This window comes from Emys orbicularis, chromosome 20 (assembly GCF_028017835.1).
Source record: "Emys orbicularis isolate rEmyOrb1 chromosome 20, rEmyOrb1.hap1, whole genome shotgun sequence".
Classification (NCBI taxonomy): domain Eukaryota; kingdom Metazoa; phylum Chordata; order Testudines; family Emydidae; genus Emys; species Emys orbicularis.
The window spans coordinates 21108337-21125834 of record NC_088702.1 but is presented as its reverse complement, the minus strand read 5'-3'; the positions used below and the strand labels follow the sequence as shown (position 1 = coordinate 21125834).

General features: G+C 51.8%; 1 protein-coding gene and 1 pseudogene across 1 annotated transcript; one reads left to right on the top strand and one right to left on the bottom strand.

The window, feature by feature from the left end:
• Nucleotides 1-295: 295 nt before the first annotated feature.
• On the bottom strand, nucleotides 296-16446 carry LOC135892567 (probable G-protein coupled receptor 33). Its single transcript, XM_065420366.1, has 2 exons — nucleotides 16270-16446; nucleotides 296-1351 (listed from the first exon to the last, which is right to left on the bottom strand). Exons 1-2 carry the CDS (start codon nucleotides 16444-16446, stop codon nucleotides 296-298), a joined length of 1233 nt encoding a protein of 410 aa, XP_065276438.1.
• Nucleotides 3546-7145, top strand: LOC135892568 (probable G-protein coupled receptor 33; annotated as a pseudogene).
• Nucleotides 16447-17498: the final 1052 nt, after the last annotated feature.

Genomic DNA, 17498 nt, shown 5'->3' with positions numbered 1-17498 from the left:
GCTAACGATGCAGAATCCAAGAGAGTCAATGGGGTTAGAACACATTGAGAGATCTAAAACGAACAAGACTCTGGAGCTTGCTACTAATCTGCTGCCATTGATGACCCACTGAGTTTGAAAAAATTGAGTCACCTAGAACGCACTGAATTCTAGAGAGAGCAGGGAATCTACAATCCAGGGACACTACAGGGTTTATGAATAGTAAGATACCTGAAACCCATTTGGATTTAGAACCATCAGGAATCTAGAACAAATGGGATGGCAAGATTTCAACTCTCCCTAAGTCTGTGCACCTTCAGGCCATCAACTGTTTTGTGTTCTCGACTTCTGACCCGTGTCTTCCACTAGACTCGGAGGCACTGCTGCCGAGGTCGTCGACAAAAGCCGCTTTCACCAGAGTGAGAAGAGACGTTCTGAAGACCTGCCAGAACTTCTCCCCCACAAAGAGGTAGAGGATGGGGGTGAAGCAGGCATTGAAGCAGGACGTGAAGGTGTAAATGACCAAGAAGGCACCCATCACTGACTCTGGCACCTCCTTATTGGAGAGCTTTAAGCCGTGGTAGAGGTGGTAGGGCAACCAGCCGAGGAAGAAGGAAACTATCGCAGCCACCATGACTTTGAAAGGCTTCCCAGCCCACACCAGCTTCTTCTCCTTCATCTTCAGCCCCACGTGGAAATAACATACCACGATGGCGCAGAAAGGAAGCAGAAAGCCCAGCAGGAACCGGACAATGAAGACAGCCAGGTGGACCTGTCTGCCCAGTTCCTGTGTCTCGACTCCATTCCAGTCTCCGGAGAGGGCATAATTGTTGATGCAGATGATTCTGCCCCCCTCTAATACCCGGGTCTCCCGGAAAGCCAGATAGGGAGCGCTGAGACCGAAGGAGGCCAGCCACACCCCTATGACCAGCTTCCCAGCATGGGGGAGGGTGCGGTTATGCCGGGACCAGATGGGATGGTGAGTGAGGGTGTAGCGGTCCAGGCTGATGAGGGTGAGAAGGAAGACAGAGGTGAACATGCCCACGGAGATGCAGGTGTTGAGAAGCTTGCACATGGCCATGCCGAAGACCCAGTGGAAATCCATGAGGAGGGAGACGATGAAGAAGGGGATCAGCAGGGTGAAGAGGAGGGAACAGGAGACCAGGTGGAGGAACCAGAGGGTGGTCACTGTCCTCCTCATCTTCAGTCCCAGCACCCACAGGTACAGCCCGTTCCCCACCACACCCACCAGGAAGGTGGGGAAGAGCAACACTGCAGAGGCCAGGTGAGCAGCACTCACAGCTACAGGGATCTGGCTGGAATTCGCCCCAGTGGTTGGTGGGATATTCGTATTGCCTCGGTCCATGGTGCCCTGGGGAGAGACAGAAGAGGGGTTGGAAGGGACAACAGAGGAGGGGAAAAGAGAAAGTGGAAGAGGAGGAATGAAGAAATAACAGAGGGGGTTAGGAATGCACTATTGGACAGGACCTAACTAGGCACCCTCTTGTCCTCCACAATATTCAGGCTGGATATTCTCAGGAACTGGGCTATAGGCAGTGGAACTCTCTGCTACAAGGTAGAACTATGGGCAGCAGAGGAGGATATGGCATGGGAGACATGGGAGCAGCGGGGAAGGGGACAGTCTGGTAGGTCAAATACAAAGCTAGGCTGAGAATACCACGTCACAGTGATCTGGATGATGGGCTGGCTCAGAAGAGTGAGGAATGGGACACAGGGCGTTTCCCCCTAGCAGACGCCAGGTCCAATCTGTCTGCAGTGCAGGGACAGGCCGGCTCAGGGATGTGGGGAATCAGCCTCTTGACTCCCAGTATTCAGGTGCTGGTGATGGTGGAACTCAGTGTTAGAAGCTGGAAAAAGCCACCCCAACCTGTCTTCTGTGCTGATCTGCCTGTCACAGGAATTGCTGCCATACCCTGACTCGAGAAAGCATGCAGGGTCCTTCTCGCTCTCATTGTAACACAGGAAGCCTCAATCCACCGACCTACTTCTCTGCCCCACAGCCGTGTTGCCAGCCCTGAACAATATGTTCTATCCTAATTGACTCTCTTGGATTCTGCATCACTAGCTGGCTTTGGGATCTCATTTCTTGTAAGCCTCTCAATGTGTTTAAACGGAAAGTCTATTGGTTCTAGATTCCTGACTGGATCTAGGACCTCTGGATTGTTACCTCTGCCTGGCACTGTGCCCCCCATTGTCTTGTTAGATTGGTGTTCTTTCTTCTCTGCAGAATGGCCTAATGGTTAGAGGGAGGGGGTGGGAGCTATTCTTGGCTCTGGGAATGAGATGCAGGGAGGGGGTCTGAAAAATTAACCCATGTCACAGATCTCACCTCCTACTTCTATCTATTGGGTTCTCCAGCTTAACCCAGGGCTACCCAGTTGCAGGGAGTTTCACGGGCTAACCCCACTGATACCCAGTGACAGGGAGTCCCACTGGTTTGCCTTGAAAATGGCAAATGTCTGTGGCTTCTAGGTAGCCTTAGAAGGGAAATTCCCCTTCAAACCCAATGAGGGGCCTCTGCCCATCGTCTTGACTCACCTGGGCAGATCAGATCCCAGCGCAGAGAGAGATTTGGATGGCGTGTGTTTTCCCAGCAAAGTGTCCGTGAGTCTGTACTCAGCATGCAAGAGCCCTCCCCTGTCTGTTAAGTTCCCTCCCCTTAACTCTGTGTCCTCTACATGCTCCACCCCCATCTGCTCTCTGAGATCCACACACTGCAAACCATGAACGGAAATGATCATTGGACACTGTCTTAGCAGAGAAACCACCTAAGTAATAACAATTGCTTTAAAACTGGCTCCCCCTTCCTCCCCGAGCCTGGCATAGAACCCAGGAGTCCTGCCTCACAGCCCCCTCACTCTAATGCACTAGATGCTTGGCCAGCAGCTCATCTACTGAGGCATGGCCCCATGAAGAGGAAGGGCCTGTATTTTGCACAAGTTCTTTCCTGACAGGGGCTGCACCCAGAGATAAATGAGCCCCATTAGCTCACACCAAAGTCTGAGTCACAAATAATGCAACTCCCAGCCAAGGAGTGGGGGCTCTTGTGGTTTAGAGCAGGGGAAGGGGGCACTGGGAGCCAGGACTCCAGGGTTCTGTCCTCAGCTCTGGGAAGGGGGGGTGGGGTCTAGTGGTTAGAGCAGGTCAATAGCCGTTAGGGGTCCTGTGTTATCTATATGTTGTGGGTACATCCCGGCGTGAGACAACTCATGTGAAATGCTGCCCCTTCCTGTTCTAGATAAAATCTCAGTCACACCCGCCCTCCCCAGAGTGTTGGTTACACAGGCCCCATCCTCAGAGCTGGGATCTCTGATGGGAACCCAACGCTACTGGGAAAACAGCCCCCACTGGCACGGTACACTAGACCAAGGTTGAAATCTGAGAGGAGTGGGATCTAGTGGTTAGAGCAGTGTACTGGGAGCCAGGACTCCTGGGTTGTAACCCCAGTTTTGTTTGGAGACTGGGGGTCTACTGAGTTGGAACGGGGAGAGTGGGGTGGAAGCCAGGACTCCGGGGTTATATCCATGACTTTGGGATGGGATGGGATGGGGTCCAGTGACACAGATCAGGGGGTATGTGTGTTGGGAGCCAGGACTCCTGGTTCTTTCTGTATCGGGCTCGGGGACTTGCTGGTTTGTGCAGAGAGGATAATAAAATGCAGGGATTGTCAGTGCTAGGGCTCCACACTTCTGTCTCTCCCTCCCTCTTCTACAATCCCCTTTGTGTTCTTCCCACACCTCCTTAGGGTCTCATGGCCCCTCCGCCTTTCCAGCCAGCCCCGCCACTCATGGCCCCTCCGCCTTTCCAGCCAGCCCAACTCCTCACTGCCCCTCCACCTGGCCCACCAGCCTAGCAGCCAATGGGAGCAACCCCCAGCTGTTCGGGAAGGGAAGGGAAGTGGCAGCTGCATGTGGCAACCTCCCAGTGGGGATGGCTGGCTGTGGGCTCTGCCTGTGGGTTCTGGGGCTGAGGAGGAGGATGATGATGGTCTCCCTCTTGTCCTTCCATCTGGTCCTCACCTACCTGCTCATGTCCTGCTTTATAACTCTGTTCACATCTACAGGGGCAGAGCTTTTCTTGACCTGGTGCTCACAAACAGGGAAGAATTAGTAGGGGAAGCAAAAGTGGATGGGAACCTGGGAGGCAGTGACCATGAGATGGTCGAGTTCAGGATCCTGACACAAGGAAGAAAGGAGAGCAGCAGAATACCCTGGACTTCAGAAAAGCAGACTTTGACTCCCTCAGGGAACAGATGGGCAGGATCCCCTGGGAGAATAACATGAAGGGCAAAGGGGTCCAGGAGAGCTGGCTGTATTTTAAAGAATCCTTATTGCGGTTGCAGGAACAAACCATCCCGATGTGTAGAAAGAATAGTAAATATGTCAGGCGACCAGCTTGGCTAAACAGTGAAATCCTTGCTGATCTTAAACGCAAAAAAGAAGCTTACAAGAAGTGGAAGATTGGACAAATGACCAGGGAGGAGTAAAAAAATATTGCTTAGGCATGCAGGAGTGAAATCAGGAAGGCCAAATCACACTTGGAGTTGCAGCTAGCAAGAGATGTTAAGAGTAACAAGAAGGGTTTCTTCAGGTATGTGAGCAACAAGAAGAAGGTCAAGGAAAGTGTGGGCCCCTTACTGAATGAGGGAGGCAACCTAGTGACCGAGGATGTGGAAAAAGCTAACGTACTCAATGATTTTTTTGCCTCTGTCTTCACAAACAAGGTCAGCTCCCAGACTGCTGCACTGGGCAGCACAATATGGGGAGAAGGTGACCAGCCCTCTGTGGAGAAAGAAGTGGTTCGGGACTATTTAGAAAAACTGGCCGTGCACAAGTCCATGGGGCCGGATGCGCTGCATCCGAGGGTGCTAAAGGAGTTGGCGGATGAGATTGCAGAGCCATTAGCCATTATTTTTGAAAACTCATGGCGATCGGGGGAGGTCCCAGATGACTGGAAAAAGGCTAATGTAGTGCCCATCTTTAAAAAAGGGAAGAAGGAGGGTCCGGGGAACTACAGGCCAGTCAGCCTCACCTCAGTCCCTGGAAAAATCATGGAGCAGGTCCTCAAGGAATCAATTATGAAACACTTAGAGGAGAGGAAAGTGATCAGGAACAGTCAGCATGGATTCACCAAGGGGAAGTCGTGCCTGACTAACCTAATTGCCTTCTATGATGAGATAACTGGCTCTGCGGATGAGGGGAAAACAGTGGATGTGTTATTCCTTGACTTTAGCAAAGCTTTTGATACGGTCTCCCACAGTATTCTTGCTGCCAAGTTAAGGAAGTATGGGCTGGATGAATGGACTGTAAGGGGGATAGAAAGCTGGCTAGATCGTCGGGCTCAACGGGTAATGATCAATGGCTCCATGTCTAGTTGGCAGCCAGTTTCAAGCGGAGTGCCCCAAGGGTTGGTCCTGGGGCCTGTTTTGTTTAATATCTTTATTAATGATCTGGAGGATGGAGTGGACTGCACTCTCAGCAAGTTTGCCGATGACACTAAACTAGGAGGCGTGGTAGATACACTAGAGGGTAGGGATCGGATACAGAGGGACCTAGACAAATTAGAGGATTGGGCCAAAAGAAACCTGATGAGGTTCAACAAGGACAAGTGCAGAGTCCTGCACTTAGGACAGAAGAATCCCATGCACAGCTACAGACTAGGGACCGAATGGCTAGGTAGCAGTTCTGCAGAAAAGGACCTAGGGGTCACAGTGGACGAGAAGCTAGATATGAGTCAACAGTGTGCTCTTGTTGCCAAGAAGGCTAACGGCATTTTGGGCTGTATAAGTAGGGGCACTGCCAGCAGATCGAGGGACGTGATCGTTCCCCTTTATTCGACATTGGTGAGGCCTCATCTGGAGTACTGTGTCCAGTTTTGGGCCCCACACGACAAGAAGGATGTGGAAAAATTGGAAAGAGTCCAGCGGAGGGCAACAAAAATGATTAGGGGTCTGGAGCGCATGACTTATGAGGAGAGGCTGAGGGAACTGGGATTGTTTAGTCTCCAGAAAAGAATGAGGGGGAATTTGATAGCAGCCTACAACTACCTGAGGGGGGGTTCCAAAGAGGATGGAACTCGGCTGTTCTCAATGGTGGCAGATGACAGAACAAGGAGCAATGGTGTCAAGTTGCAGTGGGGGAGGTCTAGGTTGGATATTAGGAAACACTATTTCACTAGGAGGGTGGTGAAGCACTGGAATGCGTTACCTAGGGAGGTGGTGGAGTCTCCTTCCTTGGAGGTTTTTAAGGCCCGGCTTGACAAAGCCCTGGCTGGGATGATTTAGTTGGGAATTGGTCCTGCTTTGAGCAAGGGGTTGGACTAGATGACCTCCTGAGGTCCCTTCCAACCCTGATATTCTATACATCTACCTGGGTTTCCGTTGGGTCTTCGGCATGGCCATGTGTGAGCTCCTCAATGCCTGCCTCTCCCTGGGCATGTTCTCTGCCATCTTCCTCCTCACTCTCACCAGCCTGGACCACTGCACTCTCCCCTGCCGCCCCATCTGGTTCTGGCATCACCGCACTGTGGCTCCGGTCAGGAAGCTGGTTGCAGGTGTGTAGCTGATCTCATTTGCCCTCAGTGCTCCCTAACTGGGTTTCTGGGGTCTCCTGGAGATGGAGGAGGCAGGGTCACCTGCACCAACAAGAGTGGGACAGAGCCGAGACACAGGGCTGGAAGACATGTCTCCATCCGGTCCTGTTTGGGGTGCAGTTCCTTCTGGGCTTCCTGCTGCCTGTCTGCACCAGCGTGGAATGCCAGTGCTGGATGGGGCTGGAGATGAAGAAGAGGGGATTGGAGCGGAGCGGGAAGCATTTCAAAGTCATGGTGACTGCAGTGGTGTCATTCTTTGTCTGCTGGGTGCCCTACCACCTCTATCATGGCCTGCTGCTCTACAAGAATGCATTGCCAGTGTCGGTCACAAGTGCCTTCATGCTTATTTACACCCTCTTGACTTGTTTAAACACTTGCTGCACCCCCCCCCATCCTCTACATCTTTGTGGGGGGAGAAATTCCGGCAGGTGCTCAGGATGTCCCTCATCACTTTGCTCAAGACAGCTTTAGCTGATGATCTCGGCAGCGAAGAACCTGAGACTAGTGGGAAACAAGGGACAGAAGTTGAGGGATCAGAACTGGAGATGGCCTGAAAGTGCCTAGAGTAAGAGAGCATTGGAAACTTGTCATCCCACCTGTTCCTTCATCCCTGATTGAACTAAAAACATGATTGGCTCCTGATATCATGTAAGGGTACAGACTCACCCCTGCGGCGCCCCCTACTGGTTACTCCGGGGAATCAGCTCATCCAGTGTCTGGAGCGCCCTCTGCAGGCCGGTGATCCGCCTTGTCCCTACTTCTGGCCCCTCTGTCCCTCCCAGGACCCCGGTGCCCCTTGTTCTGGGTGCTGCCCCCTGGCAGTACCCCACAGATCTGGGTCTCCCCTCCCTGGGGAACCCCCACCCACTATCCCCACCTTGCCTCAGCACTAGGCCACTGCCAGTCACCAACTAGGCCCCGCTCCCTGGGGCAGACTGCAGTATAGGCCACTCATCACTGGCAAGGGGGGTTTGGACCTGCTGCCTTGGCCTAGCCCTGGGCTGCCCTCTGCAACCCCCAGTATCCCTTGACCCAATGCTAGGCCGCAGCCTGGGGTTTTCCAGGCTGGAGCTCCCCAGCTTCTCAGCCTTTCCCCAGCCCTGTTCCACTACAGGTACCCTGTGTCTAGCTCCCTGCAGCCAGGCCCTTCTCTCCCTAAACATAGAGACAGACTCTGGCCTGAGCTCCTGGCTCCCTGCCTTTATAGGGCCTGCTGAGGCTGTTTGGGGCATGGCCCCAGCTGCAGCCACTTCCCCCAATCAGCTCAGCCTTCACCCTGGGCTATCTCAGGCCCTTCCCGACAGGAGCAGGTGTCCACCCTGCTACACCCCCCCCTCAAGATCACCACCCCTGGGGGTAGGGGTGTCTCCTGGCCTGGACCAGTCGCCCGTGCGCCTCCAGAGCCGCCCGCTTCTTTTCAGAGTCCTCCAGCTGCTTCCGCAGATGGGACTCCTGCTCCACGATGGCCTCATATTCTTTAGCGAGGTCCACCCCACTCGCTTGAGCCTCGTGGAGGGCTCGCTCCGTAGCCTCCAGCTGCGCACGCAGGTCAGACTCCCCCTGAGCCTCCACCCTCAGGGTCTGAGTCCATTTAGTCTCCTGTCCCACGACCACCTGGGTCCCGGCCTCTTGCTGGGCCCACTCGGTCTGGGTTTCCCCATTGGCAACCGGCTCTGTGGTGGTCTGGGTCCTGACTCCCTGCTGGGTCCCTGCCATCTCCACCTCAGTCGCTGTCACCTTCTCCAGGTCCAGTGTGGCCCCTCCCGGGCCTCCAGGCACCTCCATCGGCCGACCCTCAACTCCCTTGAGAGGGCAGTGCCTCCTAATGTGGCCCAGCTTCTGGCAGCCCCAGCAAACTTGCCGCTTCTTGGCTGTCGTGGGCCTTTCAGGATCCCTCCAAGGTCCCTCCCCCTCGCCAGGGCTGACCTGGACCCTTTGCCTCAGGCCTGGGCATGCCCACTGCAGGTGGCTTTCCCGCCCACAGGCCCAACATATCTTCAGCCGCCTGGGTTCCTTTACCCAGTGACCAGCTTGAGGGACTTGCCACTTTCCCTGTTCGAGGCGAGGCACCCTGCCCCCAACCCCGTAGGGACAGTCCCGTCTTATGTGTCCTCTCATGCTGCAGGCATAGCAAGCCCTGCGCCCTCCTTCAGGCCTCCTGCCCTCAGCGCTCCGCTGCTCCCGCCCTCCACGGTTTCTTCTTAACTCCTTCCCCAGGAGTTCCCGCAGGGACTGCTGTTCTTCTGCCAGCCGGCCGACCTGCTCATGGAGGGCCCATAGCACCTCCCACACCTCCTGTTGGGTCCCCCATAATCCCAGCAGCTCTTTGGCCCCCTTCCTCTGGGCGCTGCCTCCGGGCCCCACCCAGGAATGGTACCTGGGGCCTCTCCATAATAAACCCCCACGTACCCAGGGTCCATCATCCCCTGCCTCAGTTTCTCCACCTTCCAGTCTGGGCAATAGTCCCGCTGTCCTGCCTTGCCCCTTGTGTCAGGGGTGGACCGCCTATGCCAGCATTCTCCACCAATCTGTAAGAGTACGGACTCACCCCTGCAGCGCCCCCTACTGGTTACTCCGGGGAATCAGCTCATCCAGCATCTGGAGCGCCCTATGCAGGCCGGTGATCCACGTTGTCCCTACTTCTGGCCCCTCTGTCCCTCCCAGGACCCCGGTGCCCCTTGTTCTGGGTGCTGCCCCCTGGCAGTATCCCACAGATCTGGGTCTCCCCTCCCTGGGGAACCCCCACCCACTATCCCCACCTTGCCTCAGCACCAGGCCACTGCCAGTCACCAACTAGCCCCCGCTCCCTGGGGCAGACTGCAGTATAGGCCACTCATCACTGGCAAGGGGGGTTTGGACCTGCTGCCTTAGCCTAGCCCTGGGCTGCCCTCTGCAACCCCCAGTATCCCTTGGCCCAATACTAGGCTGCAGCCTGGGGTTTTCCAGGCTAGAGCTCCCCAGCCCTGTTCCACTACAGGTACCCTGTGTCTAACTCCCAGCAGCCAGGCCCTTCTCTCCCTGAACACAGGGAGAGACTCTGGCCTGAGCTCCTGGCTCCCTGCCTTTATAGGGCCAGCTGAGGCGGTTTGGGGCGTGGCCCCAGCTGCAGCCACTTCCCCCAATCAGCTCAGCCTTCACGCTGCCTGCTCCCTGGGCTATCTCAGGCCCTTCCCGGCAGGAGCAGGTGTCCACCCTGCTACATATCACAATGTTAATAAACCGAGCAGTATCCTTAGGATTCCAGATTCCTTCTCATCTGCAGAACCCCATGTGTTCTAGGTCTCTCAATCTTTTCAAAGTCAGTATTTCCTTAAAGATTCTAGATCATTATCCGGCTCTAGAACCTAATTTGTTCTTGGTCTTTCAATGTTATGAAACTCAATGGGTGTTCAAGGGTTCAGGATCATTAGCTGAATCCAGAATCTCATTTGTTTTAGATATCTCAATGTGTTATAACCTCACTGATTCTCATGGGTTCTGCATCACTGGCTGGCTCTGGGATCTTCATTTTAAGTCTCTCGGTATGTTCAAACTCAATAGAGTCCATGAGGTCCAGATTTGTGACTATTGCTAGTACCCCATTGGATTCTAGAGCGTTTTCAAACCATATAGAATCCAACAGGTTCCAGATTCTTTGCTTGATGCAAAAATCTCATGGGGGATCTAGATTTCCAAATGGTTTAAAATCCATTTGGCATAGTGTATTATAGAAGAATCTGTCTATTATAATAGCATTATCTAGCTGTTCTGTAGTGCTTGTCCTCCATAGATCTCAACATATTTTACCAAGGAGGTCAGTAGCCATCTCCGGTTATTACAAATGGGGAAACTGAGGCACTGAGTGTGGAAGTGACTTGGCCAAGGTCACCCAGACGGCCAGTGGCAGAGCCAGGAATAGTGCCAAGGCCTCCTGAGACTCAGTCCTGGTCTCTATCTAGCCTGCCTCCCTAGACAGTGAGCTCTCTTGTGCAGGGACTCTCTTTTTGCTCTGTGTTTGTACAGTGCCTAGCACAGCAGGGCACTGAGCCAGGACTGGGGCTCCCAGAACTACTTGAAATAAAATATAATAAGTAATAATCATTCCTGGGTGTTACTTGAACTACCTAGATTCAAGGTTTTTGTGGCAGCTCTGAAATAATTTACAACCACCCCGTGACCTGATCACTGGGATATTGAGTTTGTGGAGCCTCTGGCTTAGTTTAAGAGCAGCCAGTAAGGAAAACAAGCTGGCAGAACAAAGAGCGGCTCCAGAGAAACCACCTGCCCATGAACACTTCAGGGTGATGAAGAGGTAACATCCAAGTAATTATGAAGATCCCACCTGCCAGCTCCAGCCAAGTTACAAACTTTGGCCAAGGCTGGGGGCCAGCAGATCCAATGGACAATAAAGACTTGAAAGGACCCTCCCTGGTGGATTCTCCATCACTGGCAATTTTTTATGGCAGGACTGGGTGTTTTTCTAAGAGATCTTCTCTAGTTCAACCAGGGACTATTTCACGGATGTTCTGCATGAGGTCAGAGTAGGGGACCACCATGCTCCTTCTGGCCTTTAATCTCTGAATCTATCCAAAGGAGAGGCAGACATTGTTGAGGTGCTCCACCAGTTGTCTCCGAGGGCCCACTGGGGTGTCTGAGGAAGCCAGGCTTACATAGGCCACCAGCCAGGGTGGAGGGCTGTAGGAAAGTTAGACATGAGCCAGTCTGTTCTTTTAAAACCTTGTTTCTCTAAATGCTTCATTGCTCATGTTCAGATGGAAACAAGACTTTGGTTGAAGTTGGCTCCTCATTGTTCAGACTCCGGAAGTCAGACCTGTAGTGTAAGCTGCTTGATCCACAGGGTGCTGTAAGCCAGGGTTCAGACTAAGTGTGGGAGAACTGCCAGAGTCCACCTGGGAAAGGTTAAAAGCACAAGGCCTACCACCTGGAGGGTTGCACTCTCAGGACAGAAGTGCAGCTAATCTTGCAAACATGGCATACACTACCTCTCAATGTTTCAATATTCAATAGGATCTCATGGGTTCTGGGAATCCTGGGTGGTTTGTGAATCTCTTGAATTCTAGGTCTGCCAATGTTTTGGAATGTCATCGAATATTATGTGATAAAGAACCTCATGGTTTCCAACCCCCTTTATGTTAAAACCAAAGAGGTTTCCATGAGTTCTAGTTATATTGATGGTTTTAGAACCTTTTAGGTTCTAGGCCTTTCAACTTTCTGAAACATCATCAGATATGATGTGCGCTAGAACCTCATTGTTCTCACCCCCTATATGTTTTAAAACCCAATAGGTTCCCATGAGTTCTCGCTATACCTTTGGTTCTGGAACCTATTGGGTTCTAGGTCTGTCAATGTCTAAAAACTCATTCAGATCCTGCCTGGTTTAGAATCTCATTGTTTCTAACCCCTTGTAGATTTGAAAACCCAATAGGATCCCATGAGTTTTAGTATATGCCTGATTCTGGAAACTCTTGGATTGCAGGTTTGTAAGTGTTTTTAAATGTGATCAGTACCATCGTGGTCTACAAGCTCATGGTTTCCAAGCTCCTCTATGTTTGAAAACCCAATAGGATCCCATGGGTTCTAGATATGTGGCTAGTTCAAGAATCTCCAGAGTTCTTGGTTACTCCATATTTTTAAAAATAAAGCCCAGAGCCCAAACCTCCTTTTGCAGGCATTGCAGAAACTGAGAAGATTCTCCACCCTAATGGTGAAGGGAATAGAAACAGGACCTTCTAGACCTGTTTGTGACATTTCACTCCATATTCCTTATGGAAATATTCTTATGATATGGGTATGAAGTAACTTAGATGTACTTTATGCAAGATGGGTCTTGTAAGATATCATTGGAAAGGTTATAATTTACTGAATGTGGTTATCCAATTTATATGCATGTATCATTTCTGTATCTAAAGTAAGGTATATGGACTTTGTAACCATTACAACGAGGTGTGTATTGGGAAGACACCTACCAGCTGACATGCCATCAAATTTGAAGAGCCATGAGGAAGGAACAACAAAACCATGAAGATACTAATCTCTCTCCCTTCTGGGAGGCATCCAGGGAAGTAACTGTGACACCACTAGCCAGGTGGTCTTGTCATCTGATGCTAAACATTACCTGGGACTTCTTGTAACTTTCCACTGGAAGGGAAGGAGGGTCAAGTTTGGGAAACAAAGGATTCCTGCCTTATGTAAATCTTATTTAAGGGTGGGAAGGAAGGAAAACGGGACTCCTCCTCTCCACGGCCTGTCTGCCCAAGAAGAAAGACTGCTAAAGTCAGCCGAAGGGAGGGCAGGGGGGGGAGTCCAGACTGAGACAGGGGTCCAGTCTGAAAAGAAATATAACTGGAACTCTGAACCACAGAAACTTTGCAACCAGCCTAAAATAACATTTAGGATAAGCAATTACATGTTGTAATGTGTTTCTTAAGTATATTGAGCTTAGCTTGTGTACTTTGTTTTATTTGCTCAGTAATCTGCTTTCTTCTGTCTGCTATCTCTTATACTCACTTAGAATTCACCTTTTGTAGTTAATAAAATTATTTCTTGTTTATAATATAACCCTGTGTGTAAGTTTCATATTAAAAGTGTGGGTGGGGGAGGGAAAGAGGCTGTGCATACCTTCCTCCTCACTGAGGGAGAAGGCAGATTTCATAATATACGTTTGGGTCTGCACTCCAAGGGAGGTGGACATCTGATTGCTGGGGTAAGTCCTTTAAGTTGAGCCTTCCCTGAACTGATATCAGTGTCTGTTTCGTTCTGTAGTTTGGTGTGGCCCTGCCTGTGTGTGTCCTGGAGGAAGCTTAATAGCTTGGCTCAGCAAGACAGGTAAAAAGGATGCCCAGGTTGGCATAACAGGCAGGCTCAGTGGTATCTCATCCCTTCTGGTGGCATCCTAAGGGGGGAAGCCCGTCATACTCTGCACCTAGGGGAGGTCCCAGCTCTGGAAGGATTGTTCCTTGGAGGTTTATGGCACAGGACTCTTGTGCAAAGGGCCAAGGGCTGGGGATCTAAGTTTGCCAAAGTGGCTGGTCATGCTTGGAGCTTCAAGGTTTTGGGTGTCTCCAACTTGAGTGGTCTGATGTTCAGAAAGTGTCGAGCACCCTCCCTGTGGAAAATCAGGTCTCTTTAAGGGTGCTCAGCTGGGAAACATCCCAAAAACTAGAAGCACAAAAAATTGCCATTTTTTAAAGAAACTAAGCCTGAAAGTCAACAGGGCAATGGAGTGAACAGGCCAGATCCTCAGCTGGTGTAAATCGGTGTATGTCTGTTGACGTCACTTCAGAACTCTTGAGTACCTCTACTGCCTCTGGCTGGGGTCTGGTGTGATAGAGCAGTGTGGGTTGGGAGCTATTACTCCTGGGTTCTATCCCTAGCTCTGGGAGGGGAGTGGGATCGAGTGGTTAGAGCAGGGGATGCTGGGAATCAGGACTCCTGGGGTCTATCCCTGGCTCTAGCAGGGAAGTGGGGTCCAGTGGTAAGGGTAGGTGAAGAACAAAAGAAGGATTCCTGCATACTCTACATTTTGCCGGTGCATCGAATTATGAACAGATTCCCATGAAAGGCTGCATCCTCCTGCTGGTAATGCCCAGCCTGCTGGGACATCTCACAGACGGCAGGTTGGATGTACTAAGATGGGGGAGGAAAACATCAGATGCCTCATCTTTAGGTAGAAAGACTAAGAACGGTTCCTGTGGTCCACCCCCTGCCAGCACACAACTCAGCCCAGTTACTCACTGGAGATTTCCTGTGCAAGCTACAGCCTGCAGAGGTGTGAACTGCCCGTGAGCCAAAGTACAAACACTTAGTAGTGGAACGACTTTTGCAATATTTCTGTACCAGTCCCGGCCCCCATTCAATAGCCGAGTTCAGGGGCTGCCCATGCTCTGCGTTTCATGAAGGTCCGAGCCTTCGGTTTTTCCCTGGCTCTGCACCAAGAATGCCCTGACAATCTGAAAATGAGAAATCAGCTCATATTTTGGGGAGAGGGGCTGAATCCTGGGAGCTCCTTGACCCAACGCTCCCAAATTTGCCCCACCAACCCACCCCAGCCTCCATTGCAGAGTGCTTTTTTTCAAGGCAGTTGCCCTACACACAGGGGTTTCAGTTCAATTTGGATATTATCAGCAGCTCACATTCAGGGGGCTGCATCTCATGAACTTCCCAACCTAACCGTCACCCATTTCCCCAGCAGACTCCAGCCCAGCCCTGGTGGCAGCGTGCCAGTTTGCAAGCCAGTCTAAGTCTGCAACTGGGTTTCAGAGCAGTTTGAAAATAGGACGCAAGGGAGACTCCCACACGAGGCATTCTTTTTAGGTGATAAATCTGTGGAATTGTACCAGACTGAAGGTGTCATTAGGAATGTACCATTGAGATGACCTCTCTGGGCCCCCTCTGGTCCTCCACAATGTCCAAGCTGGGTATTCTCAGCAAGTGGGCAATGGCCAGTGGAACTCACTGCTACAAAATAGAGCTATGGGCAGTTGGGAAGGACAAGAGGGATAGTAGATTGGGAAAAGTCAGGAAATGGAAAGTCTAGTAGATAAAATAAAAATCTATGCTGAGACCACCACATGGCTGTGACCTGGAGGGCCTGTTCACTCAGGGGGTCAGGGAATGGTACATGAGACCTTTCCCCAAGAGGAGGCTCTGACCCTGATCTGGCTTCAGGGTCTGGGACTAGCTGGTTCAGGGAGGTGGGGATCAGGAGTGTGGACTCCTAGCATGCAGGAGCTGGGGCCAGGGGAACTCTGCTACAAGTTGGAAAAAAACCATCCCTCCCCCACCTCCTCTCTTGTACTCATCTGCCTGTAACAGGAACTGCTGCTACACCCTGACTCGAGAGCATGCAGGGTCCTTCTCACCCTCATTGTAACACAGGAAGCCTGGGAGCCAGGATGCCTGGGTCCTATTCCTGTCTCTGGGAGGTGAGTCAGGTCTACTGAGTTAGAGCTGCAGGGGCTGGGAGGCAGGATTCCTGCACTGTGGGAGGGATGCGGGGGCTTGTCCTGTGGCTTAGAGCTTCGTAAATGGGGAACACGTCACCGGATTAACATGAAACAAGAGAGAAAAATTCACAATGTCACAGACCCCACCTACTACCTCTGTCTATTGAGTCTAGGGTGACCAGATGAGATGAAGAAAATATCGGGACACCAGGGGGAGGGGGGGGGGATGAAAATAAAATAAAAAAGCCGAGTGCTGCCAGCCGAGCAAAAAAAGAAAAAATTTGAGTCCCCATGTTAACCCCATTAATTCCCAGTGGAAGGGAGTCCCACTGTTTGCCTTGGTAATAGCAAATGTCTGTGGCTTCTAGGTAGGCTTACCAAAGAAATTCCCCTTCAGACCCAACGAGGGGCCTCTACCCATCGTTTCAGCTCACCTGGGCAGCTCAGGACCCAGCGCAGAGACACTCGGATGGTATGTGTTTGCCCAGCAAAGCATCAGTGAGTCTGTGCTGCCCTGTGTGTTGAAGTGTCTCCCCTTAACTCTGTGTCTTCTACACACTCTGCCTCCACCTGCTCTCTGAGATGGAGAAGCTCCAAACCATAAATGGAAATGATCATTTGGACACTGTCTTAGCAGAGAAACCACCTTTAAAATTAGCCCCCACTCCCCTACCAGAGCCAAGGATAGAACCCAGATGTCCTGAGTCACCCCTCCCCTGCTCTAACCACTCACCCTGAGGCCTCGGCAGGGAGCAAGAGCCCTCCAGTCCCAGGGTTGCAGTGGGGGTCCAGGCAATGGGGCTTCCCAGAGTTGGGGACTCATATCCAGCTTCTTGTCCACTGTAATCCCCAGGTTCTTTTCTGCAGAACTGCTGCTTAGCCACTCAGTCCCCAGTCTGTAGTAGTGCATGGGATTCTTCCATCCTAAGTGCAGGACTCTGCACTTCTCCTTGTTGAACCTCAGCGAACTGGAGAAAGCGGAAGCCGTGATTTGAGCAGGGCAGTGTGCAGACAAAGAGATGAACAGCTGCAAACAGCTTGGTTTCCCGAGGTGGCAGGCGGGAGAGGAAACTGAACAGGTTTCAATTTGAGAATGCGGCAGAGAAAAATATACAAGTCTGAAGGAATGAGTGGGGGCGCTGTGCAGGGTGGAGAAGCGTTCACGTCCGAGAGGCAGGAATTTTGCACTGGAAGTCAGCCAGACGGGGAAAGTATAAATCAGTCCGACATCAGTCTACAACCGGCAGCGTGATCTTGTGAATGTGGAGACGTGTGGGACTCACATATTAAGGACCGTGTGTGGCATGGTGTCAGACTCAACGTGAGCTAGGGCAGTGACAGACACAAATTGAACCCCTCAAATATGCTGAGGGCCATTCGGCAGGCAGCTGAAACCATGGTAAGACAATTGAAAAGGCCGGGTGAGCCAGAAAACCACGTACGTACGCTGCAGTGTCAATCCACCTTTCGTAAGCACCGAGACCTGCGGTCATGGGCTGGAGGGGGTCCGGCTGCTAATAAAAGCAGGCCATCAAGAGCCGTGAAAACAAGAGAAGCCAGAGGCAAGGAAGGGTTGTTATAAATGCCATTGTAACCAAATGGAACCGTCCTGCGTGTGGGCACGAATGCCCAAAGTGTGGCAAATGCAATCATTTTGCCAGTGTTCAACTCCGGAAAGGAAAAGTCCCAGGGCAAATAGATATTTTTCCTCATTGAAACAGATGAGAAATTGCAAGATCTGTTCCTAAGTGTGGCTAACCCACAGGACCCCCCACCACTGGACACGATCAGGGTTAACCCATGGGACCCCCCACCACGGGAAAGGAGTGGCATTTACTCGTGGGTCTCTGTAACAGGGTGCCTACTACCGGAGTGGCCCCTTGTGGCCAGAGGTCACTCTGCAGCACCCTTCCTCACTGCTGGAACTCACTGCTACAAGACAGGATGGCAGGTGGAGAGGGG